Source organism: Salvelinus fontinalis, chromosome 28 (assembly GCF_029448725.1).
Source record: "Salvelinus fontinalis isolate EN_2023a chromosome 28, ASM2944872v1, whole genome shotgun sequence".
Lineage (NCBI taxonomy): Eukaryota > Metazoa > Chordata > Actinopteri > Salmoniformes > Salmonidae > Salvelinus > Salvelinus fontinalis.
This window is the reverse complement of record NC_074692.1, coordinates 5144883-5164977: the sequence shown is the minus strand read 5'-3', so window position 1 is coordinate 5164977 and position 20095 is coordinate 5144883. Positions and strand designations below refer to the sequence as shown.

Genomic DNA, 20095 nt, shown 5'->3' with positions numbered 1-20095 from the left:
TATTCACCATGATCAGATTAGCGATCCAATCGCATTTTGTTGGCACCACTCTATTTAGGGCGTTTTAGCAATATGAACATTTTACGAGTACAACAGGCAAAAATGTCCCATGGGACTCGCGCTGCTTTATCACAATAGCTAGTACTCTGGTCCTGGATCTTGGAGCCGCTACTCATGCAGGTCCAGTAGTCGTTTCAGCATTGGCCAAGCTTCCCCCAAAAATGACCAATATTTTGTTTTAATACATATTTCGTCTGTTTCTTAATTTTCAATTCGCAATTGACAATGTATCTCACAGGACAACGCACCAGAGCGAGCGAAACAGCGCCCCTCTGTCTCTAAGTGTGGGCCATCTGATGCGGTCTGGTCCAAACGAGTATGACATTGTTGCCGCCCGTAGCATTAAAAGGCAAGGGAAGCCAGCGTGCATCTGGACTCCCTTGACAAAAAAAAAAAGTATTAAAGAATGTGCCAATCAGCGTTGAGCTAAACTGATCGAGCTCAGCGAATGGTCCTGGGTATTCCCCCAAAAAGTTAAGAGAAGCCAGCTTGGATTTGCATCACTCAAATCCCATTGACAGAAAAACTTGAATTGTTTCATCTTGTTTTGTTGTTGCCCTAACGGTGGCTAGCTAACCAGCTAGCTAAAATTGGCTATTTCCTAAACTAGCCATGGATGGATATAGGGATTTGGACTAATGTTACCTAGCTAACATTGACCATGAATGGAAGTTAGGCTAGCGAGTAAGCAAAAAATAAAAGCATGTAGTATATGACAGCGTGATAGACCGTTCCTCAACATGAGAGAATGGCATTGGCATTTCTGTACAAGTAGGGTGAGCCAACATTTTTTTCTTCCGCGAACGAGCATGAGCACACACGGATACATGCACACAGAAATCAGAACCATGACAACCACATATTTAGCTCACGTTAATTGGACTAAATAGTTTTCTGTAACTTTTAGTCCTCACTATCAGACTAAGCAGAGGTGATTTGATGATGTTGAAGTTGAAATGGTGCTGAAATAGAGGTAGTTCCAGTTTTCTTTGCGACTTGCCGTAACTGTGGTTCTGCTGTAAGTCAATAGTTGTTTAGTGGTCAGCAAATTTCAGAAACATTAAACTTGCTTGACCATGCTGTAGGTCATGTAACTGTCTGCTACTGTACATGCAATATGCTTTGTGGACTGCTTTGAGGTTACTACACGGTTTTGTAATAAAACAAAGGTGTGGTTGATTTTATTCAACCACAATCTTATTATTGTCTCGGCCTTTATATCACGCTTGCAAGGCATATGAACGAACAGGTTACAGGGCTAGCAATGCAATTATCACAACACCTAAGTTGTAATATGGCATTTTGGGGCGGGCTTTGCTTTATAGCGCGGATGAGGGTAGGCTACTAAACACTCCAGGATCATAAGAGGATACAGCGCATTCGGAAAGTATTCAGACCCCTTGACTTTCCGTATTTTGTTACGTTACGGCCTTTTCTTTCTTCCATCTACACACAATACCCTATAATGACAAAGCAAATACAGGTTGCTATTAAAAAATTTAACTGAAATATTAAATTTGCATAAGTATTCAGACCCTTTACTCAGTACTTTGTTGATGCACCTTTGGCAGCGATTACAGCCTCGAGTCTTCTTGGGTAAAATGCTACAAGCGTCACACACCTGTAATTGGGGAGTTTCTCCCATTCTTCTCTGCAGATCCTCTTAAGCTCTGTTAGGTTGGATGGGGAGCGTTGCTGCTCAGCTATTTTCTTGTCTCTCCAGACATGTTCGATCTGGCTGGGCAACTCAAGGACATTCAGAGACTTGTCCCAAAGCCACCCCTGCATTGACTTGCCTGTGTGCTTAGGGTCGTTGTCCTGTTGGAAGGTGAACCTTTGCCCCCAGTCTGAGGTCTTGAGCATTATGGAACAGGTTTTCACCAAGGATCTCTGTACTTTGTTCAATTCATCTTTCCCTCGACCCTGACTAGTCTCCCAGTCCCTGCCGCTGAAAAACATCCCCACAGCATGATGCTGCAACCCCCATGCTTCTCCGTAGGGATGATGCCAGGTTTCCTCCAGACGTGACAGTTGGCATTCAGGCCAAAGAGTTCAATCTTGGTTTCATCAGACCAGAGAATCTTGTATCTCATGTTCTGAGTCCTTTAGGTGCCTTTTGGCAAATTCTAAAAGAGCTCCAGAGTTCCTCCTCAGTCAGACACAAAAACATGTGTCTGACTGAGGAGGAACTCTGGAGCTCTGTCAGAGTGACCATTAGGTTCTTGGTCACCTCAATGACCAAGGCCCTTCTCCCCCAATTGCTCATTTTGGCTGGGCAGCCAACTCTATGAAGAGTATTGGTGTTTCCAAACTACTTTAATTTAAGAATAATGGAGGCCACTGTTCTTGGGGACCTTCAAGGCTGCAGAAATGTTTTGGTAACCTTCCCCAGATCTGTGCCTCAAAACAATCCTGTTTCGGAGCACTGCGGACAATTCCATCGACCTCATGGCTTGGTTTTTGCTCTGATATGCACTGTCAACTGTGGGACCTTATATAGAGATGAGTTGCCTTTCCAAATCATGTCCAATCAATTGAATTTACCACATGTGGACTCCAATCAGGTTGTAAAAACATGTCAAGGATAATCAATGGAAACAGGATGCACCTGAGCTCAATTTTGAGTCTCATAGCAAAACCTGTAAACCTGTTTTTGCGTTTACATTGTGTTAATCCGAGAACATTTTAATGTAATATATTTTGGAAAATGTCAAGTGGTCTGAATACTTCCCGAATGCACTGCATGTGAAAGCGCCCTCACTTTTGACAAAGTGCAATCGAATTTAATACATGTCTAAATTGGTTAATTTATCCAACCACTTACACTTTCCTTCCCTACCACATTTTTTTTAATTGACCTAAACGAAATACACATCAATTTTACCATCGGTAAGATGTAGAGTCTGAGACTGCTGCGTGTCATTTCTGAACGGACAGGTTGGTGCAGCCACAGTGGTTGGCGGAGCTTCAGTTGGTTTATCTGACAATGAAATGGAAAAAGATCATATTAAATATATTTTTTTAGAGCATTATGTAAACTACTGTCGAGGATAATTGTTAAGAAAAAAAGTCAATTTTGTTTAAAATCTTGGGAGACTAACTACACAACATTCCAATACAATTACCAAGTGCGAGTCCAATTTTTATATACTTTCTTTTTTACTTTGAAAGGTAATAGGCATGTCAATTTTACAAGGTTGAATACACAATAACCTACTCATAATTATATTACATACATATTAAATAAATAACAATGTATATAAAACGTAATAGGCCTACATACTAATGTAAAACTATTTCAATGACTGGCTTTACCTTTCAGCATGTAAACATCTTGAGGGCCCCCTTCATGCTCCACAGAACAGATGTATTTGTTCCTGTATGTCTTCTCTTTATTAATGATGATCATACTGGTCGTCTGTCCTTCCTCTCGCTGCTCCAGCTGTTCCATCTCTGCTTTAGGTACAGCGACTGCTCTGCCGTTTTCATCCTCCATCTTCCATGAGATCTTGACCAAGTCTGGAAACATGTCTCTAGCCAGACATATCAGGGTGGTCTTCACATTCGACTCCGGGTTGGACTCTGAGTAGACAGTCACTTTGGGTTTTCGTACGGTATTGTCTGGTTTTCAAGAGAAATAATAACATTTACAAACTTCTTTAATTAAAGGACCATCACACAAGTTCAGACTTCAGATGTATTCTGTTGTCAAAATGAATCGTGATATCCCAGACCATTTGTTTAATATCCAGCTTTACTGTCTATAGTCAAGTAAAGAATTACTTACATAAACCAACTGATATTTTTCTTAGCAATATTTTAGGGAATATCTTATTTCAATATAAAGTCAATTATAACATTCAATATAATTTAGATCAGATTGTTAGCTCAGTAAACACAATACTTTTTAACATGGGTTGATCTTAAATAGTGTGTGCATATTTGGGTAGCAATACTGCAGGATGTTAGATCAATTATGTTAGACTGATTAGACAAATTAATTATTAATGACTACTGCTTAGTTTTTCCTGCCCGAAAATCAGAGGAATGGCTCTCTTACCTGTCACAAACAGTCTCGTACCAGAGCCAAATTCATAACCATACACAGTGAAAATTCCCTTGTCAAAAAGTTGTCTTCACTTTGTCTTGGCAGAACTTGTGTTAACCTATACAAAGGTTGTGGCCTCATGCACCCCAAATATCTGAGGGGGCACACTAAAAACATGCTTAATTCTACAGTATCTATTTCTATGCATATCTAAGCATACCTCTTGAGCTTAAAAATAATAAATATCTGGAGGTGGCACGCACGCACACAGGCGCACACACAAAGAATGAGTTGGAACATGAAGCCAACTGACAAAGTTATTTGAACTTTTTTTATTGGTAGCACTGGTGCTCCCAGCTTAAAGTTTAGAGCACAACATAAACATTAGGAGCACCAGAAATGAAGATTTTTTTTTAAAATCGATTGAGGTGTAGCCTGTATTAGCTACTTCTGAAGCACACGTGCAATTTAAAAACTAATATAAACACTGTAAAGACATGTTTATGGTAAAAAGTTAAAATGTTGATACAAATGCCTGTTATTGAAATAAGTCATTTGTAGAATATTAGGTTTCTACATTGTATAAAAACACTTTACAAACCAGCTTAGGCTTACTGCTGTGTTGTCACATGCTACAGCAAATTTCCAATAATTAAATATGTTAATTTCTGTGGAGATAATGAAATTATATGATGCAAATGATCACCGACTTGGGGTAGGAAACAAGAGTCCTTATTTGCATTTGATTCCAAGAAGTTGGCCATATAAAGGCACCAGGCTAGACCCCGATGCAGACACGGGAGGCAGATGGTTTGAGTGTTTGATATTTATTAAACAATCTAAAACGGGTAGGCAAGAGAATGGTTGAGGACAGGCAAAAGGTCAAAACCAGTTCAGAGTCCAGGAGGTACAGAGCGGCAGGCAGGCTCGAGGTCAGGGCAGGCAGAATGGCGGGTACGGAGTCCAGAAAACAGGAAAGGGTCAAAACCAGGAGGACTAGCAAAAGAGAATAGAAGCAGGAGTACAGAAAAACACACTGGTTGACTTGAAAAACATTCAAGATGAACTGGCACAGAGGAAACACAGGGATATATACACCAGGGATAATAAGCGACACCTGGAGGGGGTGGAGACAATCACTAGGACAGGTGAAACAGATCACGGTGTGACAGGCCCTCTTTTAACTCCTCCTTGCAGATCTGAGACAACTGGATAGGTGTAAAAACAGCTTCCAATTTCTGTCAATTCTCGTTTACCTCTCTCTTTGGTACCAGTGGAATATGTAAGCCCTACACTGGCTAACAACTTTACAGTTGAATGAGACATTTTCCTTCACTCCTAGTCTTTCCTATGTAGGGCTCTGATGAAAGTTGACTGGCCGAAAGCTCAGCTACTATTAAAATACATTTGCATCTAATTGGAAGCGTGCAGAAACTTTTTTGTGCTTTTTCAGTTTTGCATTTTGCCTCCAGCACCTTCACTAATCTTACAGGCTCCATGATCTCTATCAAAAAAGCCAAAGCTCAACTTTGGCCCTGTCGTCACGCAAATGCTTACAATATGGTGTTAAATGGGGAGCCATTGCAAATGCTGTACACTATTAATCATCACCCCCATATGCTATTGTTTAGTAATCACAGTCTCCTCTTGGGTGACCAGCAAATATTTTTTCCAGTTTGGAGTGAGAGGGGAATTCATACTCTCTCTGATATTGTGGACAGTTGTAGCTCAAGTGATCTCCAATACTTAAAAAATGAAATGATCTGCCTGGTTCTTCATTTTGCTTTCATTAGCAGCTTTGTTCTGCTCTACGTGCTCATGGAGTACGCTGAGATTCAGATCTAGTATCTAATTCTATCCACAAAATAATGACAGCAATGGTAAGGCCATATTCTCAAAGTGTTACATTCTAAATCGAACCAACATATCACCAACTACCAATCTATTCAAAATGGAACAAATATATACCAGCAATATATATTATTGTGCCTTTGGAAAGTACTCAGACAACCTTTTTACACATTTTGTTACGTTACAGCCTTTTTCTAAAATGGATTATATATTTTTTTAAATCCTCAGCAATTTACACCCAATACACCATAAAGACAAATGCAGTCAGCATGCCAATTGCACACTCCCTAAAAACTTGATACATATGTGGCAATGTGTTGTGTGACAAAACTGCACATTTTAGAGAGGCCTTTAATTGTCCCAGCACAAGGTGCACCTGTATCATGATCATGCTGTTTAATCAGCTTATTGACATGCCACACCTGTCAGGTGGATGGATTATCTTGGCCAAGGAGAAATGCTCACTAACAGGGATGTAAACACATTTGTGCACTAAATTTGAGATAAATATGCTCAGAGACCCAGCATCTGCCACTGATGTATGACGTGTGCCACAAATGCACTGGCTGGCTAGGCTACATAGATGTTTTCATTCCAAATTAGTTACTGATATTAGTTAACTTCTCTAGGATAGGGGGCAGCATTTTCACGTTTGTATGAAAAGCATGCCCAGAGTAAACTGCCTCCTACTTAGTCCCAGATGCTACTATATGCCTATTATTAATATTATTGGATAGAAAATACTCTGACGTTTCTAAAACAGTTTGAATCATGTCTGTGACTGTAACAGAACTTATTTGACAGGCAAAAACCCGAGGATAAACCATTCAGATTTTTTTTTTGAGGTCACTCTTTTTTCAATTGGTTTTCATTGGGAATCCATATGTCTAAGGAACCTTCCTGCAGTTCCTATCGCTTCCACTGGATGAAAAACAGTTTTTAGAAATTGGTTGAGGTTTTTCCTTTGAGAAATGAAGAAGTAGCCATGTTCAGAATGAGGCTCCAGTGAAGTGTACTGTTTGTTAGAGGCGCGTGACCAGAAAGCATGCTACACATTGTTTTCCTCCGGTATTGAACACAGATCATCCCGTCATCAATTTTTTCTATTATTTACGTTAAAAAATCCCTAAAGTTGTATTACAAAAGTAGTTTGAAATGTTTTGGCAAAGTTTACAGGTAACCTTTTAGATATTTTGTAGTCACGTTGCTCAAGTTGGAACCAGTGTTTTTCTGGATCAAATGCGCCGAATAATTGGACATTTTGTATATATATCGACGGAATTAATCGAACAAAAGGACCAATTGTGATGTTTATGGGACATATGGGAGAAGAAGCTCGTCAAAAGTAAGGCATGAATTATATTTTTATTTCTGCGTTTTGTGTCGCGTCTGCAGGGTTGAAATATGTTTATCTCTCTTTGTATATTATGGTGTTATCCTCAGATAATTGCATCGTTTGCTTTCGCCGAAAAGCCTATTTGAATTCTGACATGTTGGCTGGATTCACAACCAGTGTAGCTTTAATTTGGTATCTTTGATGTGTGATTTCATGAAAGTTTGATTTTTATATTAATTTATTTGAATTTGGCGCTCTGCATTTTCTCAGGCTTTTGGCCAAGTGGGACGTTAGCGTCCCACATATCCCAGAGAAGTTAAAATCATCTAATTTCTCGGTGCCATTCTTGTGTCTATAACCCTTGTACTCATCAGGAGTTAACAGAACCTGGTATGGGCCTTCCCAACGGGGTGCTTCCAGTCTATTCTCCTCAGGGAATGGATCCCCCCCAGTCTCCTGGTTGGATTGAGTGAATCACCTTCTCCTGTCATTCACCTGTTGGACACAAAATCTTGGACATATGGGTTTGGTTAACAAACAGTCTTCTCATGTGTTCTACTAGTATATCTTCAGCTTCTATGTCTACCGGTTCTGGTCCCTAACTCTGGCCTTCTATTTTTTCTACCTGATTAGAAATAGATCCGAGTAAACTAACTCTCGGGATAATATCTTGACCTAATATTTTAGTTCACATAATCGTATCAGCCAAGTAAGTTGGGAACTATTCTACCCATTTGCTATATTTATCTATTATTTAAAAAAAATGTTTTCGTTTATTATCCAATAGGCCACAAAGTGTCATAACCTATCCCCCCCTATTGATACATGTCTCTACTCATTTATCGATTTGCTGCATATCAAAACAATGACAGGTAAGATTAGTAAATTATGCCTTTTGTCGGACATTATCTTGTAGGATCGCCCCTTTCATTTTCCACATGTCCAATTCTCCCTGGGGCGTTCGTCCATGGCTATCCTGTAACAATTATCTGGCAAGTGTCTTATCTTCTTTAAGATTTATCTGTGCTGCTTTGTATGGTTTTAACTTCTCTGCATTACGGATCTCTTTTATGGGATCACTTTCCTAAACAACCACTAGAATTGCAGGGTGCCAAATGCATAAATATTACAAAAAATATTTTGTAATATCCCAAAACACAGCTTAGTTTGTTGTTAATCCACCTATCGTGTCAGATTTTGAATATATGCTTTACAGCGAAAGAAATGTACGCTTTTGCGAGTGTATCAATCAATGCTACAACAGCTAGCCCCAAATTAGCATGGTCACGAAAGTCAGAAAAGCAATAAAATTAATCGCTTACCTTTGATAATCTTTGGATGTTTGCACTCACGAGACTCCCAGTTACACGATAAATATTACTTATATAACAAAAAAACGCCATTTGGGTTGCGCGTTATGTTGAGAAAACTACAGCCTCGTTCCGGTCCTGAAAGGAAGATGAAAATTCCCAAACATATCAGATTAAAAAATATTACTAAAAATATTTATAATCATGCAATCACAAGTGAAATGTACCAAAACACAGTGTAGCTTGTTGTTAATCCACCTATTTTGTCAGATTTTGAAAATATACTTTACAGCGAAAGAAATCCAAGCTTTTGTGAGTGTAGCAATCAATGCTAGAACAGTTAGCCTTATATTAGCTTGGTTAGCTTGGTCACGAAAGTCAGAAAAGCAATAAAATGAATCGCTTACCTTTGATAATCTTTGGATGTTTGCACTCACGAGACTCCCAGTTACACAACAAATGTTATTTTTGTTCGATAAATATTACTTTTATCACAAAAAAACGCCATTTGGGTTGCGCATTATATTCAGAAAACCAAAGCCTTGTTCCGTTCGACAAATTCCAAAAAGTATCCGTAATGGTCGTAGAAACATGTCAAATGTTTTTTTATAATCAATCCTCAGGTTGTTAGCGATAACGAATAAAGGCTATTGTAGTAAGCTATTGTTGGCTTGAATCAATGCTGTTGTGTGGTTGGCTATTGTAGTAAGCTAATATAATGCTATATTGTGTTTTCGCTGTAAAACACTTAAAAAATCTGAAATATTGGCTGGATTCACAAGATCTTTGTCTTTCATTTGCTGTACGCTGTGTATTTTTCATAAATGTTTTATGATGAGTATTTAGGTAATTCACGTTGGTCTCTGTAGTTATTCTAGTTGCTTTGGTGAGAGTTGTGATGGTGGCTGCAATGTAAAACTATGATTTATACCTGAAATATGCATGTTTTTATAACAAAACATATGCTATACAATAAATATGTCATCAGAATGTTATCTGATGAAGTTGTTTCTTGGTTGGTGACTATTTATATCTTTATTTGGTCGAAATTGTGATAGCTACCTATGCAGGAAAAAAATGGTGGGGAAAAAAAGCTGTGTCTTTTGCTATCGTGGTTAGCTAATAGAAATACATAGTGTCTTCCCTGTAAAACATTTTAAAAATCAGAAATGATGGCTGGATTCACAAGATGTCTATCTTTCATCTGGTGTCTTGGACCTGTGATTTAATGATATTTAGATGCTAGTATTTACTTGTGACGCTATGCTTTTTTACTGATGGGGGTGCTCCCGGATCCGGGATTGTGATGAAGTAGAAGTTAACATAAATCTTCAATAATGTTCCAACCGGAGAATTCCTTTGTCTTCAGAAATGCAATGGAACAGAGCTCACTCTCACGTGAACGTGCATGCTCAGCTCGTGGCTCTCTGGGAGAGACCTTACTCAATCCCCTCTCATTCGCCCCCACTTCACAGTAGAAGCATCAAACAAGGTTCTAAACACTGTTGACATCTAGTGGAAGCCGTAAGAAGTGCAAAATGACCCCATAGACACTGTGTATTCGATATGCCAAGAGTTGAAAAACTACAAACTTCAGATTTCCCACTTCCTGGTTGGATTTTTCTCATGTTTTTGCCTGCCATATGAGTTCTGTTGTACTCACAGACATCATTCTAACAGTTTTAGAAACTTCAGAGTGTTTTCTATCCATACTAATAATATACATATATTAGCAACTGGGACTGAGTAGCACGCAGTTTACTCTGGTCACGCTTTTCATCCAAACATGAAAATGCTGCCCCCTAGCCCAAACAGGTTTTAAACAGGTCAAATTCACAAGGCCCCAGGCCAGACGGATTACCAAGAAGTGTACTGCGAGAATGCGCTGACCAACTGACAAGTGTTTTCACTGAAATGTTCAACCTCTTCCTGTCTGTGTCTGTAATACCAACATGTTTCAAGCAGACCACCATAGTCCCTATGTCCAAGAACACGAAGGTAACCTGCCTAAATGACTATTGACCCGTAGCGCTCAAGTCTGTAGCCATGAAACGTTTTGAAAGGCTGGTCATGGCTCACATCAACACCATTATCCCAGAAACCCTAGACCCACTCCAATTTGCATATTGCACCAGCAGATCCACAGATGATGCAATCTCTATTGCACTCCACACTGCCCTTTCGCACCTGGACAAAAGGAAGTCCTCTTGTGAGAATACTATTTATTGACCACAGCTCAGCATTCAACACCATAGTGCCCTCAAAACTCATCACTGAGCTAAGGACCCTGAGACTAAACACCTCCCTCTGCAACTGGATCCTGGCCTTCCTTACGTGCCGCCCCCAGGTGGTAAGGTTAGGTAACAACACATCAGCCACCCTGATCCTCAACACGGGGCCCCTTAGGGGTGCTTACTCAGTCCCCTCCTGTACTCCCTGTTCACTCATGACCCCACGGCCAGGCAGGACTCCAACACCATCATTAAGTTTGCCTGATCAGCCTGATCACCGACTGTGACGAGACAGCCTATAGGGAGGAGGTCAAAGACATGCCCGTGTGGTGCAAGAACAACAACCTCTCACTCAGCGTGATCAAGACAAAGGAGATGATTGTGGACAAGAGGAAAAGCAGGACCGAGCACAACCTCAATCTCATCGACAGGGCTGTAGTGGAGCAGGTTGAGAGCTTCAAGTTCCTTGGTGTCCACATCACTATCAAACTAACATGGTCCAAGCACACCAATACAGTTGTGAAGAGGGCATGACAAAACCTATTCCCCCTCAGGAGACTGAAAATATTTGGCATGGGTCCTCAGATCCTCAGAAGGTTCTACAGCTGCACCATTGATGTTGACCTTCTATGGGCACTGGCAGGCTCGAGAAGTGTGCTCCTCACGGATTAATCCCTGTTTCAACTGTACCGGGCAGATGTTAGACAGAGTGTATGGTGTCCTGTGGGCGAGATGTTTGCTGATGTTAACGTTGTGAACAGAGTGCCCAATGGTGGCGGTGTGGCTATGTTTGGGCAGGCTTAAGCTACAGACAACCATCATAACTGCATTTTATCGATGACAATTTAAATGCACAGAGATACCAAGACAAGATCCCGATGCCCATTGTCGTGCCATTCATACACCACCATCACCGCCTGTTTTTTTTTTTTTTGTGTTTTTTTTCTCAATTATTATTATTGTTTTAACTGGGCAAGTCAGTTAATTAAGAACACATACTTATTTACGAAGACAGCCTTCCAGGGAACAGTGGCTTAACTGCCTTGTTCATGTGCAGAAAGACAGATTTTTACCTTGTCAGCTCACAGATTCAATCTAGCAACCTTTCGGCTACTGGCCCAACACACTAACCACTAGGCTACCTGCCACCCCACGTTTCAGCAATGATCTGTGCCCAATTCCTGGAAGCTGAAAATGTCTCAGTTATTCAATGGCCCACATACTCACCAGACATGTCACCCATTCAGCATGTTTGGGATGCTCTGGAATGACCTGTAAGTGTTCCAGTTCCTCCAATATCCAGGAACTTAACACAGCCGTTCAAGAGGAGTGGGACAACATTCCACAGCCACAATTAACAGCCTGATCAACTCTATGCGAAGGATATGTGTCACGCTGCATGAGGTAAATGGTGGTCATACCAGATACTGACTGGTTTACTGATCCACGCACCTCCAGTTTTTTAAAAGGTATCTGTGACCAACAGATGTATACAGTGTATTCGGAAAGTATTCAGACCCCTTGACTTTTTCAGATTTTGTTACGTTACATTCTTATTCTAAAATTGAATAAATCGTTTTTTCCCCCTCATCAATCTACACACAATACCCAATAATGACAAAGCAAAAACAAGTTTAGACATTTTTGAAAATGTTTTTAAAAATATCACATTTACATAAGTATTCAGACCCTTTAGTCAGTACTTTGTTGAAGCACCATTGGCAGCGATTACAGCTTAAAGTCCTCTTGGGTATGATTCTACAAGCTTGGCACACCTGTATTTGGGGAGTTTCTTCTTTGCAGATCCTCTCAAGCACTGTGAAGTTGCTTTTTTTTAATCTTAATATACAAATGTATGCTGTCAGGTCCTAGTGCAGCTGTAAGCAAGCGGGTTGGATCTGCCGGCTAACACAGAGGTGTGACCTATGTAACCAAAGGGTCACCCTCACAAGAAACCATCCAGATGTTGCACAGCTATTTTCAGGTCTCTCCAGAGATGTTCGATCGGGTTCAAGTCCAGGCTCTGGCTAGGCCACTCAAGGACATTGACTTGATGGCTCCAAACTTCCATTTAAGAATTGAATGAACCTTTATTTAAACAGGGAGTCACACTGAGGTAAAACTATTTTACATGAGAGCCCTGTTGACCTTTACAAATAAAAACAAATACATAACACAACAGCCCTACAAAACACTATAATAAAACACATAACACAACATTAAATATATTTAAGAAAAGCAATCGCATTCTGTAACGTAAAAGTCTTCAATCAATCATTTTATTTGCCTGAAAGGCACCAGAATATCTAATTGCAAGGAATTCTGCATTTTGTTCCACACATGGAGCAAAAAACTAAAAGCAGATTTTCCCAATTCTGTGGAAACCAAAGGGTTGCAAAACTGCATTGTAAATCATTAAAAGAGAGTGCAGCTCTCTTCTTACTGACAGAGAGGTCCATCCCACATGTTTGTAAAGAATACAATGAGTTCTAAAACCTTCCCCAGTAATAAAACATATTGCTGAATGGAAAACTGAATCCAATGGTTTCACAACAGAGGCTTCCGCATGCATATAAATAATGTCACGATAGAATGATGAAGGCCACTGTGTTCTTGGGGACGTTCAATGCTGCAGACAATTTTTGGTACCCTTCCCCAGATCTGTGCCTCACCACAATCCAGTCTCAGAGCTCTACAGACAATTTCTCCGACATCATGGCTTAGTTTTTTGCTCTGACATGCACTGTCAACTGTGGGATCTTATATAGACAGGGGTGTGCCTTTCCATATCATGTCCATTCAATTGAATTCTGCACAGGTGGACTCCAATCAAGTTGTAGAAGCATCTCAAGGATGATAAATGGAAACTTGGATGCACCTGAGCTCAATTTTGAGTCTCATAGCAAACGATCCTAATATTTATGTAAACAAGTTATTCAGACCGTTATACCCATATATACCTAAAAAGCACACAAACCTCTGTCCAACCTCTGAACACAATGTATGTATACAGGACACATCAAGAAGATGCAGTTTAGACACTGTTTGCTCATTGGCAAGACATCATGTATATTTATTTTTAATTCCTTTTATAACTGTATTTCACTTTGGATTTGACACTACACTCTAACCTCTTATTATGTCACCTACTGTGCTATAGAAACCTTTTCATGAATTCAAAGCTTGACTAAAACCATAGAGTTTTTGTACAGGCTGTGTGGATCAGTTCTCACTGTGGAATCCCGATACCCAACAGGCACAGTAGTAGGTGACAGAATGGGACACTTTAACGAACTGGATCTTCAGCTCAATGGCGTCAGACTCAGACTCCCTCCAAACGGAGAAATCTGCTCTCTGAGGGTGAGTGGTAGCACTGCTGTCAGAATTGTCACCAGAATTAAAGTATAGAATCCAAGTAAATGGTTCACCCTCTTTCTTCTGGTACCAGTGGACCAGGTTACCCCAACACGAACCAGTAACTTTGCAGCCGAAGGAGACACTCTTTTTCTCTCTCCTAGTCTTTGATATCTGGTCCTGTTGCAGCCGCTGTCCTGAAGCAGCCACTGTAAAACAGAAGTGGATCACAAAAAAATTCACAGTGGAGTTACTACATTCAAATATATGGATACCGGTTGGATGAACCACTTACCCAGAAAAAGAGAGAATATTATTATACCACAGTCCATGTTCAGTGAATATGTGCTTAAGAATTGGGGAAATGAAAAGCTACACGTTACATATAACACTGAACATCAGACTGATTTAACAGATCTTTACTGAAGTATGGTTTGGATCATATAGTCGATTATGAAGATGAGAGGTGAAAAACCAGCTGGAGTGTGTCGTCTCAAACAGTTCCTCTGACAATGTCACTTCCTGTCGTGCAAAACACTTTCTTTTTCATTAATTCACAGCTTGATTCATTCACAGCTCAAGAATCAAGGTAAAAGGTTCTCCCTCCTTCTTCTGGTACCAGTAGAAATGCGTTGTACACTGATCATTGTCTTTGCAGCTGAAGGGGACAGCCTGTCCTAATCCATGATATCTGCCACTGACACTGCAATGACAATTGACAACAACAACACACTAAGACAAAAATATATTAGCAAAACTTAAAAGCTATTACAATCTATGCATCAATCATAGACATAAATTCAGACAGAGACACTATTTTCTGCCAGTCATTTCCAGTTGCTCCACGACTAGGGTGCATTGTAAGAAGAGAAGATACAGTACTTCAATAAAGTGAGCAAAGAATAATCACAGAGCCCAGAGACATTTCTATGATGATTCTGAGATGTCTTCTATTGAACTTGAAGATAATTGTGTTTAGCTGGAGCAGAGATGATGTGAGGTGAAACACTGTCACTAACTGCTCCTCCAATCTGATGTCACTTCCTGTGGTCATTGACAAGGGCTATGTTACAATTATAGTATCTACTTATCTCTCCTTCCTCCCAAAGTGTGCACTTGTTCACTTCCCTTCACTGATTTGAAAGAAATATGGTGGAAAGGCCACTAGCCAATGCCTCCACGTATTCAATGAAGGGAGAAAGTTTATATTATGGACGCACCCATTCACTGTCTAAATTCAACCATTATAGTCTTTGTACCAGATTTATGAATACTACCCAGCTAAGTGATTAATTCTCGGTGTATCCTTGTTCAAGGTCCTCCTAACGTTTGATGGAGACCTCTATGTACCAGTTCCATACTGCTCTTTTAATACTGTCATTCCTCCCCTGTCTCTTTCTCCACAAGATGGTGGTAAAACATAAACCTATTAATCATGTTTGAAAAAGTTGAACAGAGAAATGGATCACGTAACAAACCAATGGCTATATCTTTTCAATCTTTTAAACGGGGACTGTTGATTTTGGCTACATGATCTGCTATCACTGATGTTCTGTTATTATTGATTTACAGCATTTTTATTTACCGTTTAAGGTTTACAGTTCACCAAAGTTATAAGTATGGAGGTGGTGATCTGAGTAAAGAACAACCAACCTATGACCATGTCAAATGACCTAACGGACCAAAATGAGCAATTGTTTGCTATAGCTGCAATGTCAGAGTGTATTCACCACCCTATTGAACTGGGTAATTGATTAGCAATGCCTTTGGAGCCGTCTGACAATCTCTACTAACCATCATATTCAAGGCTAATCAGTAGCCTATGTCAGCCTCGCTGCCAAGGCTATTTTTCTTTAAACGACTCCAGGATTTTTGGAGTTGACTCCGACTCTCGGCAGTCAAGGAGTTGAGGAATTGACTATTTTGGAGTTGACTATTCAGTTGAGTCTCCCCAGAAGGGAAGACCATCCTATCTTGTTAGGGCTAGGGTCCTTTTTTCTGAATTTCCGCCTGACTGACGTGCCTAAAGTAAACTGCCTGTTACTCAGGCCCAGATATGCATATACTTGGTACCATTGGAAAGAAGACACTCTGAAGTTTGTAGAAATGTTAAAATAATGTAGTAGACGATAACACAATAGATATGTTCAGAGATAATCCAAAGAAAAACAAACCAGAATTTTTGAGGGGGAAAGCCCATGCACTTCCATTAGAACGTATAGGGAAAAAGTTAAATCCAGCTCCCAGATTGCAATTCCTATGGCTTCCACTTGATGTCAACAGTCTTTGTTCAAGGTTTTAGGCTTGTTTCTTCCTGAACAAGCAAGAATTCTGAGTTATGATACGATACACAGAGTTGGAAAACAGTCTGTGCGCGCGATGAAGTGGCACCTGCGATATTAGCACCTGCTAATATCGCTTTCCAATTAAACATACTAATTTACGTATGAAATATTATAGTTTAATTACATTTTAGGGTACCTGTTGATTACATAGAAACATATTTTGACTTGTTTTAACAAAGTTTAGCTCTAGCTTTTTGGATTCCTTTCTCTGCATGTTGAACGAGTGGATTACTCAAAACGATGGCACCGACTAAACTGACTTATAAAGAAGGATTTTCTCTGACAAAATGACACTACATGTTGTAGCTGGGACGCTTTGGATTGCAAAAGAGTTTCAAAAAGTCAGTGAATATTTAAATTTTTTTAATTTATGTAAACTGTGCAGGTTGAAAAATATTTTGATGTGGGGTGCCATCCTCAAACAATTGCATGGCATGCTTTCGCTATAAAGCCTATTGTAAATCGAACAATGCAGTTAGTGTAACGATCGTCTTGTGGTGAATGAGCGGACCAAGGCGCAGCGGGTGATGAATACATGATGATTTATTTAAAGACGAAGACGAACACGAAAAACACTTGGCAAATTACAAAACAACAAAACGACGTAGACAGACCTGAACATGGAACTTACATAATAACACGAAGAATGCACGAACAGGAACAGACTACATACACGAATGACAACGAAACAGTCCCGTGTGATGCAACATACACAGACACGGAAGACAATCACCCACAAACAAACAGTGAGAACAGCCTACCTTAATATGGTTCTCAATCAGAGGAAACGTCAAATACCTGCCTCCAATTGAGAACCATATCAGGCAACACATTTAACCAAACATAGAAACACATAACATAGAATGCCCACCCCAATTCACGCCCTGACCAACTAAACACATACAAAAACAATGGAAAACAGGTCAGGAACGTGACAGAACCCCCCCCCCCCCCCTCAAGGTGCAAACTACGAGCGCACAACCAAAGTCTAGGGGAGGGTCTGGGTGGGCATCTGTCCACGGTGGCGGCTCCGGCTCCGGACGGGGTCCCCACCCCACCAGAGTCAATCTCCGCTTCCGTAGCCTCCTCCAAATGGCCACCCTCCAAATTAACCCCACTGGATTAAGGGGCAGCACCGAACTAAGGGGCAGCACCGAACTAAGGGGCAGCACCGAACTAAGGGGCAACACCGGAATGAGGGGCAGCACCGAACTAAGGGGCAACACCTGAATGAGGGGCAGCTCTGGACTGGCTGGCGGATCCTGGCTGGCTGGCTCTGGCGGATCCTGGCTGGCTGGCTCTGGCGGATGCTGGCTGGCTGGCTCTGGCAGATCCTGGCTGGCTGGCTCTGGCGGATCCTGGCTGGCTGGCGGCTCTGGCTGCTCATGGCTGGCTGGCGGCTCTGGCTGCCGGCTCTGGCTGCTCATGGCTGGCTGACGGCTCTGGCTGCTCATGGCTGGCTGACGGCTCTGGCTGCTCATGGCTGGCTGACGGCTCTGGCTGCTCATGGCTGGCTGGCGGCTCTGGCTGCTCATGGCTGGCTGGCGGCTCTGGCTGCTCATGGCTGGCTGGCGGCTCTGGCTGCTCATGGCTGGCTGGCGGCTCTGGCTGCTCATGGCTGGCTGGCGGCTCTGGCTGCTCATGGCTGGCTGGCGGCTCTGGCTGCTCATGGCTGGCTGGCGGCTCTGGCTGCTCCTGGCTGGCTGGCGGCTCTGGCTGCTCCTGGCTGGCGGAAGGCTCTGGCTGCTCCTGGCTGACGGAAGGCTCTGGCTGCTCCTCTCTGGCGGAAGGCTCTGGCTGCTCCTCTCTGGCGGAAGGCTCTGGCTGCTCCTCTCTGGCGGAAGGCTCTGGCTGCTCCTCTCTGGCGGAAGGCTCTGGCTGCTCCTGTCTGGCGGACGGCTCTGGCGGCTCCTGTCTGGCGGACGGCTCTAGCGGCTCCTGTCTGGCGGACGGCTCTGAAGGCTCTGGACAGACGGGCGGCTTTGAAGGCTCAGTACAGACGGGCGGCTTTGCAGGCTCAGTACAGATGGGCAGTTCAGGCGGCGCTTGGCAGATGGACATCTCAGACGGCGTTGGGCAGACGGGCAGTTCAGACGGCGTTGGGCAGACGGGCAGTTCAGGCGCCGCTGGGAAGACGGCAGACTCTTGCCGGCTGAGGCGCACAGTAGGCCTGGTGCGTGGTGCCAGAACTGGTGGTACCGGACTGGAGACATGCACCTTAAGGCTAGTGCGGGGAGCAGGAACAGGGCACACTGGATTCTCAAAGCGCACTATAGGCCTGGTGCGTGGTGCCGGAACTGGTGGTACCGGACTGAGGACACGCACCACAGGGAGAGTGCATGGAGGAGGAACAGGGCTCTGGAGACGCACAGGAGGCTTGGTGCGTGGTGCCGGAACTGGAGGTACTGGGCTGGGGCGGGGACGTGGCGCCGGATATACCGGACCATGCAGGAGTACTGGCTCCCTTGAGCACTGAGCCTGCCCAACCTTACCTGGTTGTATGCTCCCCGTAGCCCGCCCAATGCGGGGAGGTGGAATAACCCGCACTGGGCTGTGTATGCGAACCGGGGACACCATGCGTAAGGCTGGTGCCATGTATGTCGACCCGAGGAGACGCACTGGTGGCCAGATGCGTTGGGCCGGCTTCATGACATCCGGCTCAATACTCAATCTAGCCCTGCCTGTGCGGGGAGGTGGAATAACCCGCACTGGGCTATGCACAAGTACAGGAGACACCGTGCGCTCTACCGCATAACCTGTTGGGGATGGGGGCGCTGTTTAGACTATTTATGCTAATTTGGCTAATTTTTTAAACGGCTTCCCACAAAATCCTTGATCGTACAATATGCATATTATTATTATTATTGGATAGAAAACAGTCTATAGTTTCTATAGGAGTTGAAATTTTGTCTCTAAGTGGAACAGAGCCCATTCTACAGCAATTTCCCTGACATGGAGTCAGATTTGAGAAATGTTGGCCACTCTTCTGAAGTCATTTAAAAGGGCACTGTCGTTGCTATGACTATACGGACACTTCTTACGTCTTCCCCTGGATGCCTTTACGTGATGACGATTCCAACGGGGTCGATTGCGCGTTCACAGGCCCTACAAATGAAAAAACCCTGAAGCTAGTCATTCTTTGGGAGCTGCGTCATGAGCCTAGAGGACACCGGCGCGCACCTGTTCCAAGCGTTAGTTTAGCCTGTTATATTTCTCCGGTCATCTTTTCACTCGTTATAGGAGTTAAAAACATCATAAGGTAGTTAATTTAAAGCGTTTTATAGCAATTTATATCCGTTTAGTGCGATTTTGGGACATTTATTTTGGCAAGAGGACAGCTTTCCACCAAAAGACGATTTCTCCCAAGAAAGGATCCTTTGCCCAAGATACTGATGGAAGAACAGCTCAAGGTAGGACATTTTTATTATGATAAATCGTGTTTCTGTCGAAACATTTTAGTGGCTTAGGACGCCATGTTTTTTGACGTAGCTTCGCTTGGCGCAAACTGTATTGAAAAGTAAGGATAAATAAAAAAATGTAATAACGCAATTGTATTAAGA

At 42.2% G+C, this 20095-nt stretch overlaps 1 protein-coding gene across 1 annotated transcript in view; it reads right to left on the bottom strand.

Moving 5' to 3' along the window:
• The window catches only part of LOC129825867 (immunoglobulin lambda-1 light chain-like), a 28181-nt gene that overhangs the window by 1160 nt on the left and 6926 nt on the right, over positions 1-20095 (bottom strand). Inside the window, exons 2-4 of the mRNA XM_055885995.1 lie at positions 14070-14399; positions 3376-3681; positions 2945-3040 (exon numbers count right to left, since the gene is read on the bottom strand). Coding sequence (XP_055741970.1) covers positions 2945-3040; positions 3376-3681; positions 14070-14399 — 732 coding nt within the window. The remainder of the gene's footprint in view (positions 1-2944; positions 3041-3375; positions 3682-14069; positions 14400-20095) is intronic.